Source organism: Phalacrocorax carbo, chromosome 1 (genome assembly GCF_963921805.1).
Source record: "Phalacrocorax carbo chromosome 1, bPhaCar2.1, whole genome shotgun sequence".
NCBI lineage: Eukaryota > Metazoa > Chordata > Aves > Suliformes > Phalacrocoracidae > Phalacrocorax > Phalacrocorax carbo.
In genome coordinates this window covers 14,372,871-14,390,125 of record NC_087513.1, presented here as the reverse complement: position 1 = coordinate 14,390,125, position 17,255 = coordinate 14,372,871, and the positions used below count along the sequence as shown (strand labels likewise).

The 17,255-nt window shown below is 44.9% G+C and overlaps 2 protein-coding genes across 3 annotated transcripts in view; one reads left to right on the top strand and one right to left on the bottom strand.

Annotated features, from left to right (window-relative positions):
• SLC26A5 (solute carrier family 26 member 5) overlaps positions 1-4,608 on the top strand; it is a 39,508-nt gene extending 34,900 nt beyond the window's left edge. For both annotated transcript variants that reach the window (XM_064444477.1, XM_064444485.1), the window contains 4 exons: positions 757-879; positions 1,740-1,952; positions 2,221-2,275; positions 2,825-4,608. In XM_064444477.1, coding sequence (XP_064300547.1) covers positions 757-879; positions 1,740-1,952; positions 2,221-2,275; positions 2,825-2,967 — 534 coding nt within the window. In that variant the 3' untranslated portion in view covers positions 2,968-4,608. The remainder of the gene's footprint in view (positions 1-756; positions 880-1,739; positions 1,953-2,220; positions 2,276-2,824) is intronic.
• A 3,397-nt stretch (positions 4,609-8,005) lies between these two features.
• PSMC2 (proteasome 26S subunit, ATPase 2) lies at positions 8,006-17,219 on the bottom strand. Its single transcript, XM_064444466.1, has 12 exons — positions 17,016-17,219; positions 14,801-14,838; positions 13,472-13,553; positions 12,311-12,410; positions 11,869-12,000; positions 11,177-11,249; positions 10,952-11,047; positions 10,530-10,694; positions 9,962-10,049; positions 8,983-9,185; positions 8,372-8,468; positions 8,006-8,285 (listed from the first exon to the last, which is right to left on the bottom strand). The coding sequence occupies exons 1-12, from the start codon at positions 17,083-17,085 to the stop codon at positions 8,128-8,130; spliced, it is 1,302 nt and encodes a 433-aa protein (XP_064300536.1). The 5' UTR covers positions 17,086-17,219; the 3' UTR covers positions 8,006-8,127.
• Between the last annotated feature and the right edge of the window lie 36 nt (positions 17,220-17,255).

Here is a 17,255-nt window from a genome sequence, read left to right as displayed (position 1 = left end):
ATGGTGGGAGGGAATAAATGGACAAAGTGTAGCTTAATACTAACCGCTTGTGAATGGATGGTGTGGTGGTCGCAGAGCACAAACTGGTCAAACACATTGGTTTTTCAGAAGGAAATAAGTAGTTGCTGAACTGAAAACAAAATGTCTGGGAGTAAAAGCCATCTTCTCGGGTGACAAACTTTACTGGAGTGTAAGACTGTAGAATACTGTGGGCACTTAACGCCTCTCATGAGCAACAAATTACCTGCACACGGAGTATGCCTCACCTCCTGTCTAACCCATGTTTGACTGGGTGGGAAGGGCAATAACAGAACTAGCTAAGGGCAGAACAGCCTGACCCAGTAGTGACTGCACCCTTACTAACTTCTGAAAAATTTTTCTGTAGCTCCCATGGTGAGTTTTATACTAAACAGGTGGGTGGTACTTATCTTCACAAAGCCAGAGGTAGTCGTGATTTATGTCCAAATGCACTTCTCTCCCCTTTGTTCTCTGCACTCGAATCAGCATTCAGTTGAAACATGGCGCACTCTGATTTCAAGAAAATATTGTGATGCATCTCTTCCTCATCTTGTTAACACAGTGCTTGCCAAGATTATTCCTTCTTACTTTACACTGTTCTCACCCCCACCAATGGAAGCTGAACAATGCAGGCTTGCGTTTTAAATTTACGACAGTGATGAATTCAGTGCTAACAGGATGACATTGCAGGACCAAACAAGCTGAATCTCCTCTGACCATGCTTTCTTTTCATGACAGACTGGAGTGGACCCTTGTGCCATCTTAGCAGCAAGGAGAAAAGCTGAGAAGAGGCATGCCAGGGAAATAAAGGCAGCAAATGAACTCAGAAAGAAAGCTGTACTGAAACTAGTGAATTCTTCGGTAAATATTTACCCCTGCTTTATCAGCTAACATGCTGCATTCTGGTGTTACCCTTCTTGTTTATACAAGGTGCAGAGTGCTACTCGGGTAGGAAGGCTTAGGGAGCAAGTGCCGTGCAGTGTGGTCAGGCTACTGAGAGAATAGCGTTATGGATCAGAGGCTCGTGGCTGGACTGGGTCATTGTGTTGAACCTTGATTACATTCAGGTAGTGCAGAGCCTTTCCACGCTGTCTCAGCAGTGGTGTAGGCAGAAATTGGAGGGAACCTACCTCTCTACCCCTCCTCACACTCGTGGAATAATCATGCAGAAATAGGATATTTAAAAATTAATTCAAATTAGCAGGTCCTGTAGTAAAAAGGTGCCATCTGCACTGCTCGTCCTGGGGTGGTTAGGTGAGGGTTGTTTGAAACGTGCTTGTGCTTTTGTGCACGTTTGAATTCACTCCCATGTTGGGAGCTGATGTGTGCTTTTTACCATGGGGAACCAATCAAACGCCTAGCCAAAGAGCCCAATTGCTTCTTTTGAATATATAGGCCTTGACAGGATCAGCAGGGGTAAGGCAAGGAAATGGAGGAAAAAGCATATGAACAGGTGTCAGTGTTTGAAGGAAATGGGTAATTCCCTCCTCAGATAATGGCTTTAAGCTGCCTGCACATGACTGTAGAAAGGCTGGGCATAAGAGAATAAACCTTCATGTGCATAAGACATAGAAGTATGTGTGCATGTAAAGCCAGTTTCTGTAGTGCGTGGGAGCTGTACACCTTTTAAAGGCTGAAAGAACAGATGAGTATGGGGAGGAAGGGGTTCTACACTAAAAAAGCTTTGGCTGTCATTAAGCTTTATTTATGTTCTCTCCCAGACTAATGATGTGGAAGCAAGTGTAAAACACGAGATAGCAAGTGATGAGCTATCTGTAAATGGAAAATTTGCATCTGCAGATGCTAGTGTACAAGACATGTCTCCTGATGAGCATGAACACTTTGTGGAGCCCAAAACAAACATCCACTCTTTAATTCTGGATTTCACCCCAGTGAACTTCGTGGATTCAGTTGGAGCAAAAATGTTAAAATCAGTAAGTAGGGCTTTTTCCCCCCAAAAAAACCCATAGAAAACTTGTGAGATACCTAATAGGGAACCTGTTGGACAAGACATAAATGCCAGCTGAAATACAGTCCAGTATCTCACCTAATCATGGTTTTAATTCTGCAGCTCTATAAGTTTTAACTGAATACTAGGGAGTGTGGACTGTGCAGCTTTCACAGTAATTGGCTTGCGTATTCCAGAACTGTGATGTGTACAATGATATACCTGTGTTTAACTTCAGTTTAACTCTGTTGCAGATTATAAAAGAATACAAAGAAGTTGGTGTTCGTGTCTGTATTGCCAGCTGTAGTGGTGAGTTGAGGGTTTGGGGGGTTTTTGTGACCTTTATGGGAGAGACTGTGTTTTATCTCTTTCCCTCTAGCCCCGAGCTTTCTGCTGCCAGGTGCCTCAGTAGTATCAGCATAAAGTACTTCACTTAAAACTGGATTTGAGGAAAAGCAAGCCCATGTACATTAGAGCCTTCATCTTAGTGAAAGTAGAGCACCGATGTAAAGAGTTCTGTGAGGACTAGATCCTGCCCTCATTAATTCCAGCTGGCAAATTGTAAATGCCACATCAAACTTCCTGTCTTGAAATTGCTACAAAATGTAATAAGGAGAAAAGCCTGCAATGCTCCAAGTTTCTGATGTTAGGGATTGTAGCATCTTCTGCCAAGAAGAGGCCTCTCTGTATGCCTGCATAAGAGGATTACCCGTTTGGAGTAGAAGTAGCATGTGATCCACCTGGCTATTTTAAATGTTTTAAGAGAACAAGTTGTCATCTTCTTCCTGAGATATCGTTGTCTTCCATCTTTGTGCTTTACTTTATGCTCTGATACCATGTTTGGGTTTTATTTTGTAGGCCCTGTTATGAATGAGCTGACAAGACTGAATTTTTTTGATAACACAGTAACGAGAGAGTTGCTGTTTCACAGTGTTCATGATGCTGTCCTTGCTTGCCAAGCGGAAGATGGGTCTGCTTCACAGACCAACTTGGACCTCTGAAGAGTGGCATCAAGCAGAATGGGAGCCAGATTTATGCTGGTGGAGACTTTTTCTGAATATTTAATTTGCACAGTTTAAAGAGAACCTGAGGCTATTTGTATCTACGGGTACAGGGTAGTGCTTATTTTCGGTAGGAAGAGTGGATGAGGAGCTGGAAGCCTTCATGCTCTTGAATTTTTCCCTTCGATCAGGGTATAGCCTCCCAGCACCATACAAGCACAAAATTATGCAAGACAAGAAAATTCAGTGTATTCTGCTACAGTTGGAATCTGATAGGCAAAGTGACATTCCTATTCCTGTTGAGAAAATGGGCACTTTAACTCACTACGAGGTGAGATCTTGCAGGAAATAGCTCTTCTGCAATTTCAGTGCACTGTACCAGTGTCTTTAAAGAACTTTCTTAGATGACATTTAAAGCCTGATGTCAACATCTGCATACAACAGTCACATATATTATAATCTGCCAGCTGGATTAATGAATTCACACTGGTGGCATTTAGCTGCTGCTCTTTTTAAACCTGGATGGTACAGTTATTTTTTTAATATATCTAAACTGTCTCAACTATACTCAACTCTCCATTGCCTGAACATTTTCACTCTCAGTGAACCTCAAATTAGAAACTCATTGTTTAATTATTGCATTATCAATATGTACTAGCTATGTCTTCTGGAAAAGAATATGGTTGATTTTGAGCTGAGATCAGTTTAGCTTCAAAGTCTGAAGACAAAACTGGTTTAAGGCAGGAGTAAAGCCTATTAAAATTAAGAACTGCTGGCCTATATGCAGTCTCTTTAAGCTGCAATAAAAATGTAGACAAGATCTAAAGTCTCAGTGGTCAAAAAACATGTACTTTTCTGTTGCCCAAGAGATCTTCCTACCAGCAGTGCTGCTTCTGCTCAGCTTTTAAATGCTTTGAGAAATAGATTTCAGTAAAATTTAACAATGTTGTGTTTGGGCTTTTTCAAAAGAAACACTGTTGCAGGCTTTTTTTCTCTTGTCTTTGCTTAACTTCAGGTGTGTGACAGAAACTGTGGAAACGTAGTTCAAGCAAAAGAATAAAATCTTCAATGCCTGTATTTCCCCAACAGCAATCACTAACAATCTGAGCAGAAGTAGGAACCTAAAATGTCTCTGTGGGTCATTTTGACAGCACAGGAGATGTGGAGCATCAGTGACATTTCATTTGGTGCCCTCAAATCAAAGGTCCTGTGCATAAGGGTATTCAAATTATTTTTTTTCTCTTCTGTATGCAGAACTTGATACTTTAATTTTGCCTCAAGCTCTCTTGCCACTGGGGCTTGCTTCAGGTAAACCAAGTTTCCCAAGGGCTGGGGCCAGTCGGGGAAGATGTTTCCCTTCCACAGGCTCCCCTGCCAATAGGGGTAGGAAGCTTTCTGCATCAGAAATTAGCACGTAGCTGGAGCTCAAAGGATGAACTGAATACACGTTAACACATTGTGCGTGTTTGTGTAAACAACTTTTGGTACATTTTGTAGCGTTAACTAGTTTAGCAAGGCTTTCTATCTACATACAGTATATTTTTCTACTTTCAGCTTGTTGCAGCTTTGGTTTTTAACTATGTAGTCTCCCCAGTTCACGTCAGAATACTGTCAGCTTCTGAAATAAAGTGATGATTATGACTTGTTGAAATTTTCCACTTTGTCACGGTGAGACTCTGTACGTGGGACAAGCGAAGGTCCCTGATGGAAGTGTCTGTGCCAAGGGCTGGTCTGGGAAAGGTGAACCACCTCTGTGGAGGTCCTTCCTGCTGCTCGAGTTCCTGTTCCTCGCCCTCCTGGCCTCCCCACCTGCATGAAGCCCTTTCCATGCCAGGCCTCACAGTGGTGGAATTAATGCCATGCTTCCCATCCTGGCAGCAACAGCTGCACTTCCTGGGGAGCTGCTGAAATGCTGGAGTGACAGCCTTTGCCCAAGAAAGCCCTAGATCCCAGCCTGTGTGGCACTAGGGCTGTGCAGCCCGCTCCTGGGCACTACCAGCGCTGCTGGTAACTAACTCATACAGTCCAATAAAATCCAGCAGCTTTTGACCAGCCTTTTCCTGTGCTTTGCTGCCACCAGCTGAAGCTCTGCTTGTTCCTCCCCAGCCTAGGTTATCTACTGAAAAGTAAACTGACTTCCTCTTCTGACTGCTATCTAAACATTTAAATCCTACCTTAGGCTTGTCAGTGCTAGATTAAACAAACCCCCCCCCTTTAAACTCTTAACAGGGCTCATCTCCTTCCCCTCTCCAGTTTGGCTGCACTGACTGGGTAGCGCCTCTACCCCCTCACTGTTGAAGTCCCACCGCAGCACGTGGGTAGCCTAAGCCCAGTTGGAAACCCCTTAATGATCAGGATAGCATTCCTCTCTGCCTCTTTTGCAAAAGCACTGGTGAAAATTCAGGATACCTGTAAGATCCAAACTCTTTTTACATATTTCAGTTATTCTTCTGAAGTAAAAGGTACGCTTCAAGTGCTGCAATCAGTAAATACAGAGATGCTCTGTCAGTGCTGCTTTCTGGACTCAAAATGAAAAAACAACTGTCCTGCCAATAAACTCACATCCCTCCCCAAAATGTTCTTACCAAAATAAGATCAGTTTTTCAAGCCAGTGTGGGCAAAAACATGGGATTGCCTGAATCTTGCTTATTAAGAGCCTGGCCCTGGCCAAAATCCTACCAAAGCTCCTGTACCACCCACACGCTTTCTCTATGCCTTCAAGCTCTTCCCCCCCCCAGTTTAGAAAAGAACAGGCTGTTGCTTTTCCTTGACCAAACCACCCAGCTCTGTAGGAACACACTAGATGAATGAAGAGCAACCTTAATTTCATGTTGCCTGCTGCCAACAACTTGACTCCTGCCCAACAACAGCGCATCAGGACCCTAGCAGGGTCATCCTCTGTGCATAGTAGCAGCTTGGACAAGGAATATGATGTATTAAAGTGCTCACTAGTGGACTTTTAGACTGATGTCAAACAATGTTTTTTAGAGCAGGAACAGGAGAAAGGAGTCTTCCTTCCCTTAGTGCTAAAAATTACATATACTTCTTCCTCCCTCTTGACCCACTTACATTTCATTAACAAAGATATCATCAAAAGGTATGAATAAAAACCACTGAAGAAAAAACCAAGTTATGGTACCAAAGCATCTGCCCAGGGAGAGAACACATATCAATGACCTGGATGAGGGGATCAAGTGTGCCCTCAGTAAGTTTGCAGATGACACCAAATTGGGCAGGAGTGTCACTCTGCTGGAGGGCAGGAAGGCCCTGCAGAGGGACCTGCACAGGATGGATCAATCGGCCGAGGCCAGCTGTATGAGGTTCAACAAGGCCAAGTGCCGGGTCCTGCGCTTGGGTCACAACAACCCCATGCAACGCTGCAGGCTTGGGGAAGAGCGGTTGGAGAGCTGCCTGGAGGAAAAGGACCTGGGGGTGCTGGCTGACAGCTGGCTGAACATGAGCCAGCAGTGTGCCCAGGTGGCCAAGAAGGCCAACAGCATCGTGGCTTGTATCAGGAATAGTGTGGCCAGCAGGAGCAGGGCAGTGATGGTGCCCCTGTACTTGGCACTGGTGAGGCCGCACCTCAGATCCTGTGTTCAGCTTTGGGCCCCTCACTACAAGAAGGACATTGAGGTGCTGGAGCGTGTCCAGAGAAGGGCAACGAAGCTGGTGAAGGGTCAGGAGAGCAGGTCTTATGGGGAGAGGTTGAGGGAGCTGGGGTTGTTTAGTCTAGAGGAGGCTGAGGGGAGACCTTATCACTCCCTACAACCACCTGAGAGGAGGTTGTAGTGAGGTGGGTGTTGGTCTCTTCTTCCAGGTCACTGGCAATAGACCAAAAGGAAACAGCCTCAAGGGGTACCAGGGGAGGTTTAGATTGGATATTAGGAAAAATTTCTTCACTGAAAGAGTGGTCAGGTGTTAGAACAGGCTGCCCAGAGAGGTGGTGGAATCCCCATCTCTGGAGGTATTTAAAAGACATGTAGACGCAGCACTTCAGGGCACAGTTTAGGAGACATGGTGGTGATGTGTTGACGGTTGGACTTGATCCTAGAGGTCTTTTCCAACCTTAATGATTCTATGATTCCCTAAGCTGGGCAGGAACTCACCCCAGCAGGCACGTGCACTCAGCTACATACGCCTCCTCCACAGTGCTTTTCCCCTGCGGTTCCTGAGTTTTCTTGGGACATACCTACACCTTGCTGCTGAGCATCACACAAGTACCTCTGCGCACACCCAGAAACCCTGCAGGCACCTAGGGAATCGTGCAGCACCTCCACAGCCGAGATGGTACGTTTTGGGGTGTACATGGTGACTAGGGATATGAACTTGGGATTTCTAACATTGCCCAGGTTATCTGATTGTCCTGGTTTCAGCTGGGTTAATTTTCTTCATAGCGGCCAGTATGGGACCATGTTTTGGATTTGTGCTGGAAAAAGTGTTGGTAATACAGGGATGGTTTAGTTGCTGAGCAGGGCTTACGCAGGTCAAGGACTTCTTCAGCTTCCCATGCTCTGCTGGGTGCACAAGGAGCTGGGAGGGGACACGGCAGGGACAGCCGACCCCAATGACCCAAGGGATATCCCACACCATATGATGTCATGTTCAGCATATAAAGCTGGGGGAAGAAGAAGGAAGTGGGGGACGTTCAGAGTTACAGCATTTTGTCTTCCCAAGTAACGGTTACGCATGATGGAGCCCGGCTTTCCTGGAGATGGCTGAGCACCTGCCTGCCCATGGGAAGGAGTGAATGAATTCCTTGGTTTTCTTTGCTTGTGTGAGCAGCTTTTGCTTTACCTGTTAAACTGTCTTTATCCCAACCCATGAATTGTCTCACTTTTACTCCTCCAATTCTCTCCCCCCTCCCATCATGGGGGAGTGAGCAAGGGGCTGTGTGGGGCCGAGTTGCCAGCTGGGGCTAAACCACAGCACTGATTTTAAAATATCTCCCTGGTTTAGGCTGTGTTATTAGAACCTCACTGAGACTTCTTTTCTACAGCAGCAATGTTCCACTAGTACAGAACACACTCACAATGAACTCGCACCCCGTTTGGAATACTCCATTTATTTCTAGCTTCCAAGAGCAAGGCCTGAAATACTACACCTGGATTTTTGTTTCACAGGAAGTTTTAACAACAGGAGCAGGAAAAACATTCCAGGATATTAGTTGTAGGTCATGTAGCGAGGGGTAGCACTGAATTTTGCGTACGATTTAATGACTTTGTTCACTGCTTCTAAGAAGTCTTTCTCTGTTGCGATTTTTCGACGTGCTCGGATAGCAAACATGCCTGCCTCCGTGCAGACACTGCGAATCTCAGCACCTTTAAAAGAATGGGATAAACGAATTCAGCACTGACCACCAGTGGAGACGAAGTGTACACAGTATTGTTTAAAAAAATCAGCTTACCTGTGCTATTAGGACACAGGCGAGCCAACAGCTCAAATCTTATGTCTCTTTCGACACTCATCGAACGAGCGTGTATCTTGAATATGTGAGTTCGCCCCTGAAAAGAGAGCGGAGGATAGAAGTGTTCATGCTATGAAAGAGGTGATGACTCTCAGAGTGCAGCTGTCTGCATCCAGAGCAAGGGCAGATGGAAAATAAATCCTTTATTTGCTGCCCAGCTATGATTTCCTAGGTCTGGACTGGCATGTTTCTGTGAGAAAATAACTTTTAAAAGAGCTCTAATGGTAGAAGTACCTCAAGAGATCTCTCTCAAAAGAACGAAACAAAACACATTCCAACTTAAGAACTAAATCACAGATCTGGTTAAAGGATTCATCTGTTGAGTCAGGAATATACAGTGAATATGGGTCTCTACCACGGCCAGGGACAGAATCTGTGTCATGTGGGAAAACCTTTTTGGCACATCCAAACCCCAAGTTTCCATGTAGTTTCACGTAAGTCAAGAGTGCTGCTTTTGTTAACTCTCCTAAACTGCCTCCAGACAACAGTGCCCTAACTGGAGAAGCACTCCAGTATCAGAATATACTTGCTGTGAAAGAAAGCATTCTCACCTCAAGATCAGGCAAGCTAAACTCTATCTTCCTGTCCAGCCTGCCAGGCCTCATCAGGGCTGGATCCAGCGTATCGGGTCTGTTTGTAGCCATCAGCACTTTGATGTTGCCTCGCGGGTCAAAACCATCCAACTGGTTGATCAGCTCCAGCATAGTACGTTGCACTTCATTGTCACCCCCGGCCCCATCATCGAAGCGAGCACCTGGAGAGAGGAGACATGCATGTTTCACAAAGTGAGAGAGGGCCCTTCCCAGCACGGAGGAGGGGTTACAGCTGCTACACAGAGGACATCTGGAAAAATAATTTTAAATTATACACAAATATTTGTGTTGAGTTTAAAAAACGTGTGCAGGGGTTGGGGGTGGGCTGTGTGTATTTGAAAATTACACAGTTCAAAAAACGACCGAGTGCTGCTGTCTGTCGGTTACAGGAAGCACTGTATCTTCAGTCTTAGCATGAAAGGGCCTGTCTCCCTGCCTAGTAGCTGGCCAAGCTGCTGAAATTTATAAATGTTGTTTGTCTGGTTGGTTGTTTTGCCTCCCCTCAACAAAAATCTGCCCCTCAACCCTTATCTGTGTAAAAACTGTTCTGCTTTCAAAGAACCCAAGTACTTCCTTTGGGGGAAAAACATCATTTAGTTTTCAGGCAGTAATAAAGATGTAGTATGTAGTCCAGAAGCTGATGGGGGTTTAACAGTTACTTTTTGCAAACACAATACAGAGATTCTTCACTAAAGTTCAAATAATCTGGGTGTTGCATACATGCAAAAATGACTTCTCATCTGGGCTAAGTATGTTCAGATTATATAAACCACTTCTTGGTAGCTTCCCGGGCGTGGGACGTGCTGGTAGTTGTTTTGCTCAATAGGTATTTACAAGCACATTTCCTGAAATGCAGCAACCCACACAAGGAATTACAACCTGGTAAGAACCCGAAAGTTCTCATATGAGATCAGAGCTACACATACTACAAACATACCTCCAATGGCATCAATTTCATCAAAGAATATAAGACAAGCTTTTTTAGTTCTGGCCATTTCAAAGAGTTCACGAACCATTCGAGCTCCCTGAAAGCAAAAATCATTATTTTGTTGAAGATTCAAGACACATTAAAGACAAACGATCACAATTAAACTTTCTGTGCTTCCAAACACTTCTAAGTTTACAATGATACAACTCTTTTATTTGTATGCATATATATAACAGAACATTCATAAATCTAAAAGCAATTTATAAAGGAGAGACAAATAACCACCCTTAAAATCAGAAGTACAGATGAAGTCATTTGCCTCCGGGCCAAGTGAAAATAAGTGGCAGAGCTGGGAACAGAATCCTGACTCTGCACTGCAAAATCCATTTCACCAACAACAGCACAGTGCAGATCTTACAACCGACTGCCTGATCTGCAGGGATCTCTTTGGCTGTTCCTCCCCTCTCCTCATATCTCCAGCACACAAGCACACCACCCACCAGACCCACTACAGCGCCTGGTCCCCACAACTGAAATCTGCAAATTGCTCCACACTCCATCACCTCTTTGCTCTCACCTCTCCCACATACTTCTGCACCAATTCAGATCCAATTACTCTGATGAAGCAGGCATCCGTCCGGTTAGCAACAGCTCGGGCACAAAGTGTTTTGCCTGTACCAGGTGGCCCAAACAAAAGTACTCCTTTGGGAGGCTCAATTCCAAGGTTAACAAATCTTTCAGGCTGTAACAGTAAGAAACAGAAGGGAAGGTTACGTGCAAATTAAAGATTACGTGCATCAAAGAGTATATGCAAATTAAGAAAATAATCAGTGAAGAGCAATACAAACCAGGCTAGGCTGGATTTCACTTGTTAAAACTAGACCTCCCTCGCTTAGGTGTTCACATTCAGCTACATTACCGTTTCTTGTTTTTTCAAATGCTAACAGATGACCAGAATACTTTCAAAATAGTAGAAGTTTCAATCTGGAGGTTACTTACATGAAGCAGAGGGGTTTCGACCACCTCCCTCAGCTTTTCAATCTGCTCTTTACAACCACCAACATCACTGTAAGTGACATCTGGTTTTTCTTCTACCTGCACAACAAAAAGGTGAGCGAGCAGTTAACAGCCTGATGCTGCATCTCCCTCCAGGCTCTCAGGAGCCCAGAACAAAATCTGGCCAAAGTAATTGTAATTACAAGACAAAGCAATGTCAGTTCTCACTTGCATCATGGTGACTGTGGGATCAATCTTTGGAGGCAAGGGGATATGGATTTGGTACTTGTTTCTGTCCACCCTGGTGAGAAAGAATGAAGACTATTATTTTAACACCAGTTAATTAAGCTGTCATGTAGAAACAACTCTGTAAATTAGAAGCTGAATTCTGAAACTGTTCTTTCCTCTGGCATCAAGACAGCCCAGCCCTGAAAGCTAATAATCAGATGGGCTAGAACTGGAACTCTTTCCACAGAGAAGTTTAAGGTTTCCAAAAATATGAATTCCAAAGTATTTTGAAAACCAAACTTCAAAACTTCCTGACAAAATATTGATTCTAAAAGTAACTGGCTTCACCTCCTCGGTGAACATTTCCTGTCGCCACTGTGTGTCTAACTGTGCAGGCTGCCAAAGAGGGAGGGAGCAGGCCACACAGGCTTCCTGAAACCTGGGACTGCTGGGAACCAAACTGGAAGGTTTCAGTCCGTGAGGTGTGGTTCTCATCAGAATGACATCAAAATCAAAAGATTCCAGGAGAGTGTCCAGGTGAGTTACTGTCTTCCAACAGAAAGACATTAGCGTTATAATTTCAACTACCACAAATATATGAACCAATGGTTGGTGACCTGTCAAACTAACGGATTGGATGAGAAAGCTTCAGCCTCCTGGAAAACTCGTAAGAACATAAAGATTTTGCTTACCCAACTCTCATGCCCTCTTCTATGTCAGTAGGTGCCACCTGGTCACTGAGATCCACCACAAATTTGGCAAACTGCTTGACATTGATGATGTACTTGGGATCCTCCGAGTCCGCATTGATTATCTTTGTACACCTAATACAGAACACAGTTAACACCACCGGGCAGACAAACGCACCGGCCTGCTAGCTGATAAGCTTCAAGATGAGAGTCATATTTTCCAGATGCACTGAAACAGCTGTTGTACTTGTGATTCTATTACTATGCATCCTACAATCATTACAGGAGTAAGTACAAGCATTGCCAAGCAGAGCACAGTTCCTCTCTGACACAATGGTGAAAAGCCCTTTCAACAGGCACAACAAGTGAACCTTATTTTGTAAAAAGACCTACACCTAAGCTATAAATCACATTTTTACACTAATCAGCCCCACTGCACACCCACCTTGCAACTTGTAATGGTTGCTCGCTTTGGAGAGTTTGCTTATCCGCAGCCAGATCCCACAGGGCCGGAGGAGCCAGGCCAGTGTCGGATTCCTTGATCCCTATGGACAACACAGCCAAGCTGAGGGGAAGCAGCTGACTGGTACGTCAGCAATCCTTCACACACCAAGAACCTCACACGTCAGCCTGCAGGAAGCTTGCTGAGATCTCTAAAGCACATGCACACACACACCTTTGATGGAATTCCTCAAAAGCAAGTTTCCTAAAGAAATGAGGCCTATGTGACTGCACCAGCTAAACAGGCAAACACCAGCCCAGCCATCCTGGAATATGGTTGTGCAATCTGTGGACAATTACAATGAAGCTTGACAGAGATATCAGAGATAAGCAATTTTCTAAAAGTTTCAGAAAAGGAGCAAAACTCTGCAAGTGCTTTCACTGAGGGAAAGCTTTAGCTCAAGAGATCAGAAGCTAAGGGATTCAGAGAGGTGAAAAACCTTATAGATCTTCCAAAACATGGATATAAAAAGTACCATCTCCATGACATATTTGAAAGAATCAAGGATTTTAGTGGAAAAGAGAAGCTGTTCCTGGCAGAACTGAGGGCCACGAGAGGATTAGCAACAGGGCAACAAACATATATCAGTGAAACAAACAAAGCAAAATGAGGGAACAAATCAATTCTTATTGTAACTGCCATAACTGGCCAGCTGATTTGAAATGCTAACTGCTCTGATACGCACTTCTTCATTTTACAAGGACTGGTACTGCTATTCCATATATATATATTGTAGGTTTTTGCAGTCTACGGAAGTTCACTCACTATTCAAATGCAGCTCGACACAAATCACAACAAATGGTCTGGTGGCAGAAAGGGGCATTTGTTTCATGCCACTGTAGTATATATAAAAATTAGAGTTTTGAATAAAAATGTGTTAAACTACAAAATTACATAATCCTATGCACAGACTAGTCCTGCCCAATCAAAAAGACCATCACGTACCAAGCAAAAATCTCAAGTTACCAAATAAAGAATTGTATTATTTTGAGAAAAATAACAGTAATAAACCAATGCAGAAGTCATTTAAAACCAGCTTCTTAAAACACTCGTTTTGGTGTATGTGGCTCTTCTATCAAAAGTTATCTTAAAAAAGAAAGATACCTGTGAGCTCATTGATTTTCTTAAGCAGTTGTTGAATATCATCTTCTACTTGCTTGATCTGCCTTGAGTATGTGCTCTGCCCCTGGAAAAGAAATATCACATAGATTTTGTAACTCAAATGATTTTCTGTTCGGGAAAAAATGCCAATAGCTGCTGAGAATCAAGATGTTCAATAGGTGGTCTCAGTGTAACAGCCAACTATTGATCACAGCCAAAAAGGACAGTATTAAGTTCCAGTAACAATATTTCTGGTCACAAAAACAAGAGTGCAGCTACGCACAACTGACCAATTGCGTAAGTGGAAGTTTTTCACATTTGTAAACCTCAAGGATTTGTTTTTCTTTTAAACCTATTCAGCCTTACGTTTTTAAACTCTTTTTTTCCCTAAGGTTTAAAAAAAAAGACTCAGTAAAAATTATAAACAGACAGAATTCTGTATACATTGTCTGAAAATCGTCTGTACGAGTACTTTAAATACCTTACCCATCCTTTCTATCATCCACAGAAGACAGCAGAAAGATCACGGGGCAAATCAGAAGCTAGATTATGGCTTGTGATAAAACGCTTCGCTACCTTGCCCTGCCTAACGCGGACAGATCTGGATCTGGATTTCCTTTATGAGATCTCCTTCATATCAACTTGGCAACAAAAAAGAAGCTGCAGTGGGCATGAGCCATATTTCAGACCTTCATAAAGGAGTCTCAGTGTTAACAAAATTCAGACTTCTGGCAAACGTATCCAAAGCCAGTCGTACGCCAAGCTGCAGGTTTCACTTCTCAAGAGCTCTTTCACAGACCCTCTCTGCGTTCTGGAGGAGAGGGGAGACTGGCATTTTAGGCCATACTGTCCACAGAAAACCCCTCCTGAGATTACATCCTTTTTGAAAACGTCCATGTATCCCTCGCTACTAGTTTTTTAACATGATCACTAAAAGCAAGTAAATTTGATGGGAGAAGGGGTCTTAAAGTTATTGTTCTTTATAAAGCAAAACTGGTTAGTGAAAAGGCCCTAGCAGAGCCCTAGCTGTTAGACCACTATGACAATCAGCTATGACATACAGAACAAAAACAGAGGGAAAAAACCACCCAAACCACCTTCACTACTTTCAAGCTAACAAAGCTACTGGATTGTCTTTAGGGTTGTGGGTTGGGTTTGGGGCTTTCTCGTTGGAAGGCAGAAAGGGAGTAAAGATTTTGGCAGGAGAGAAAACCATTAGGAGAAGCAGGTTTACTAACTACTCACTAGGTACACATCCATCTACCCTTGCACTCGATTCCTAACAGGACTTGCTTTTTGACTTTAACACTCTTGTATATATATGCTACTTACATATGTTTTCAGCAAGGCAATATCTCCTTCATCCAGAGCTGAAACAAGACAGGAAAGACTTAGCTTCCAATATTAAAAACAAAACCATCAGAATCAATTCCGCTTCTAAAAGATGAAAACAAATATTTTAAAGGGATTCTTTTGAGTTTCTACTTTTCACTAAACCAAAGTAGAACAAAAGAGCATCAGACATTCAAGAAAAACAAAACAGCATCTCCAGCTACTCTCTGCTGGAGGAAGGCACTGAAGATGGCAAAATTCCTCTTTTTAACTTTTTGTTTCTGAACGTTTAAGAAAACATCAATGAAAAACTGCCACCATCAGTGATGTCTCTTTCCAAAATGCCCAGCATGAGCAGGGAACAGCAACCAAATCTAAGCTGGTCTCAGTAACAAAAAACTACCATAAACTATAAAGCAGCCTGGAATTGATAACTAATATAATGCTGAGTTTTAATATTGTGAAACAGAAAACACAGGAATGGTCGTACTAGAAGAGATGAACAGCTAGGTCCAATATCCCTTCTCCAACAGGAAGGTCTATGGACATGGCAAACACAGAGAGTTCCCACTCCTGGGTCACACCTTGTTATTAACAGCCCTTACAAAATTTCCCTGGTGTAATACTTGTGTCAGTTTTTTGAATCCCTGAAAGCTTTCAACACCTTTAAGCAAAACACGCAGGGAGGAAGCGCCCAATTTAAATCAGCATTGCGCTTCCCTTTACTTGACACAAACTTGGAATCTAAAAATTGTACTTGGGCCTCAGAACTAAGAAAAATGTAACAGTCCACCACCCCTTCTTTACTTGCACATCACTTGTCATTTAACAGAACTTTAACATTCCCTATCCCTTCCCCCAAAAGCTATCTCTTTTCCCAACCAAATGAGTCTCCACCTTAAGCATCCCTGGCCCTCTGTTTGTCTCTCTTTTGTAATTCCACTGTATCTTTTTATGATAGAGGGACCCCAAACCACACGGTATTAAGGATCTGGGTGCAGCATGTATTACATGGTATTTTGAGAGGGGTTTTTTTTTGTGTCGATCTTTATTTCTTTCCTGATTATTTGTACTACCCTGTTGATCCTCTGATGTCTACTAAACGTACTAGACTTTAGCCTGGAGAAGAGGAGGCTGAGGGGAGACCTTATCACTCTCTACAACTGCCTGAAAGGAGGTTGTAGTGAGGTGGGTGTTCGTCTCTTCTCCCAAGTAACAAGCAATAGGACAAGAGGAAATGGCCTCAAGCTGTGACACGGGAGGTTTAGACTGGATATTAGGAAAATCGTTGTTACTGAGTGGTCAGGCACTGGAACAGGCTGCCCAGAGAGGTGCTTGTATCACCATCCCTGGAGGTGTTCAAAAACCGTGTAGACAAGGCACTTCAGTACATGCTTTAGGAGACATGGTGGTATTGGGTTGACGGTTGGACTTGGTGATCCTAGAGGTCTTTTCCAACTTTAATAATGCTGTGATTCTATGAAATTCTATGGCGTTGTAACTAAAAAAGTCCTTCTTGAGTGTGGACGGTTCAAAGTCCACCACTGGTTGCACGCAGTACTGATTTTGTCTCCAGATGCATTATTTAGCACTCACTAGCCCGACGCAGCGGCAAGCGCAGCCCGCCCGTGCGGAGCGGGGACGTTCCCCCTGCGCCGGCGCCGCACGGGCCGCTCGGCCCCGCGCGCTGCCGCTCCCGCTGAGGCGGCTCCCGCTGAGGCGGCTCCCGGCGGGCTCGGACAGCCGCCTCCGCGGGAGGGAAGGGGAGCGACCGGGCGCCAGGCGGCCGATCTTCCAAGTAACCATTAAACCGCGAAAGGCCTTCCGTGTTACGAAAAGCAGGCCGGGCTTCTGGGGAGCCTTGTGCGAGAGAACCCCGCGGGGCCCATGCGGCGTCCGTCGCCCACCCCCCGGCCAGCCCTGCCTCGGCGTGACTTTCCTCAGTTTTCCCTCAAAATCTGCTAAAACCGGGCCGATGTTCACGTCTGACGACCACCCCCACCGCGGGCCGCCCCCGCCGGGGCCGCCGAGCCGAGCCCACGGCCGGGCCCGGGCCCCGTCCGAAGCCGCGCCCCAGCCGGTTTTAACTCCTTTTTTTTTGTTTGTTTTTCCTCCTCCAGCCGCGCTCCCGCCGCCCCCGGCCGAGGCGCTGCCCGGGCCGGTTCGCCGTCACGGACCGGGGGTCCGAGGCGGCCTCGCCCGCAGCGCCTCTCACCGCGGATGGGTTTATCCTCCTTCTCCTCTTCCTTGGTCTTCCTCTGATCGGCGCCCAGGTAGTCCGGCATCCCGGCGAGCCGCTCCGACCGACCCGGCACGACCCGGACGCGTTACGCAGCACCGAATGCGGCTTCCGGCGGGGGCGGGCCGGAGGGACAGCAAAGGCGGGTGCACCATCCCGTGTGCTCCGCAGCCCCCGCGCAACCGGCATCTCCTTCCCTCCCGGCACCACTACCGC

Coding starts and splice junctions, on each gene's coding strand:
- PSMC2 (XM_064444466.1), bottom strand. CDS start 17,085: ATGCCGGACTACCTGGGCGCCGATCAGAGGAAGACCAAGGAAGAGGAG. Junction 10,695..10,951: donor TCGAAACCCCTCTGCTTCAT/GTAAGTAACCTC, acceptor TTACTGTTACAG/CCTGAAAGATTTGTTAACCT. Junction 8,469..8,982: donor TTAGCTTGCCTGATCTTGAG/GTGAGAATGCTT, acceptor CTCTCTTTTCAG/GGGCGAACTCACATATTCAA.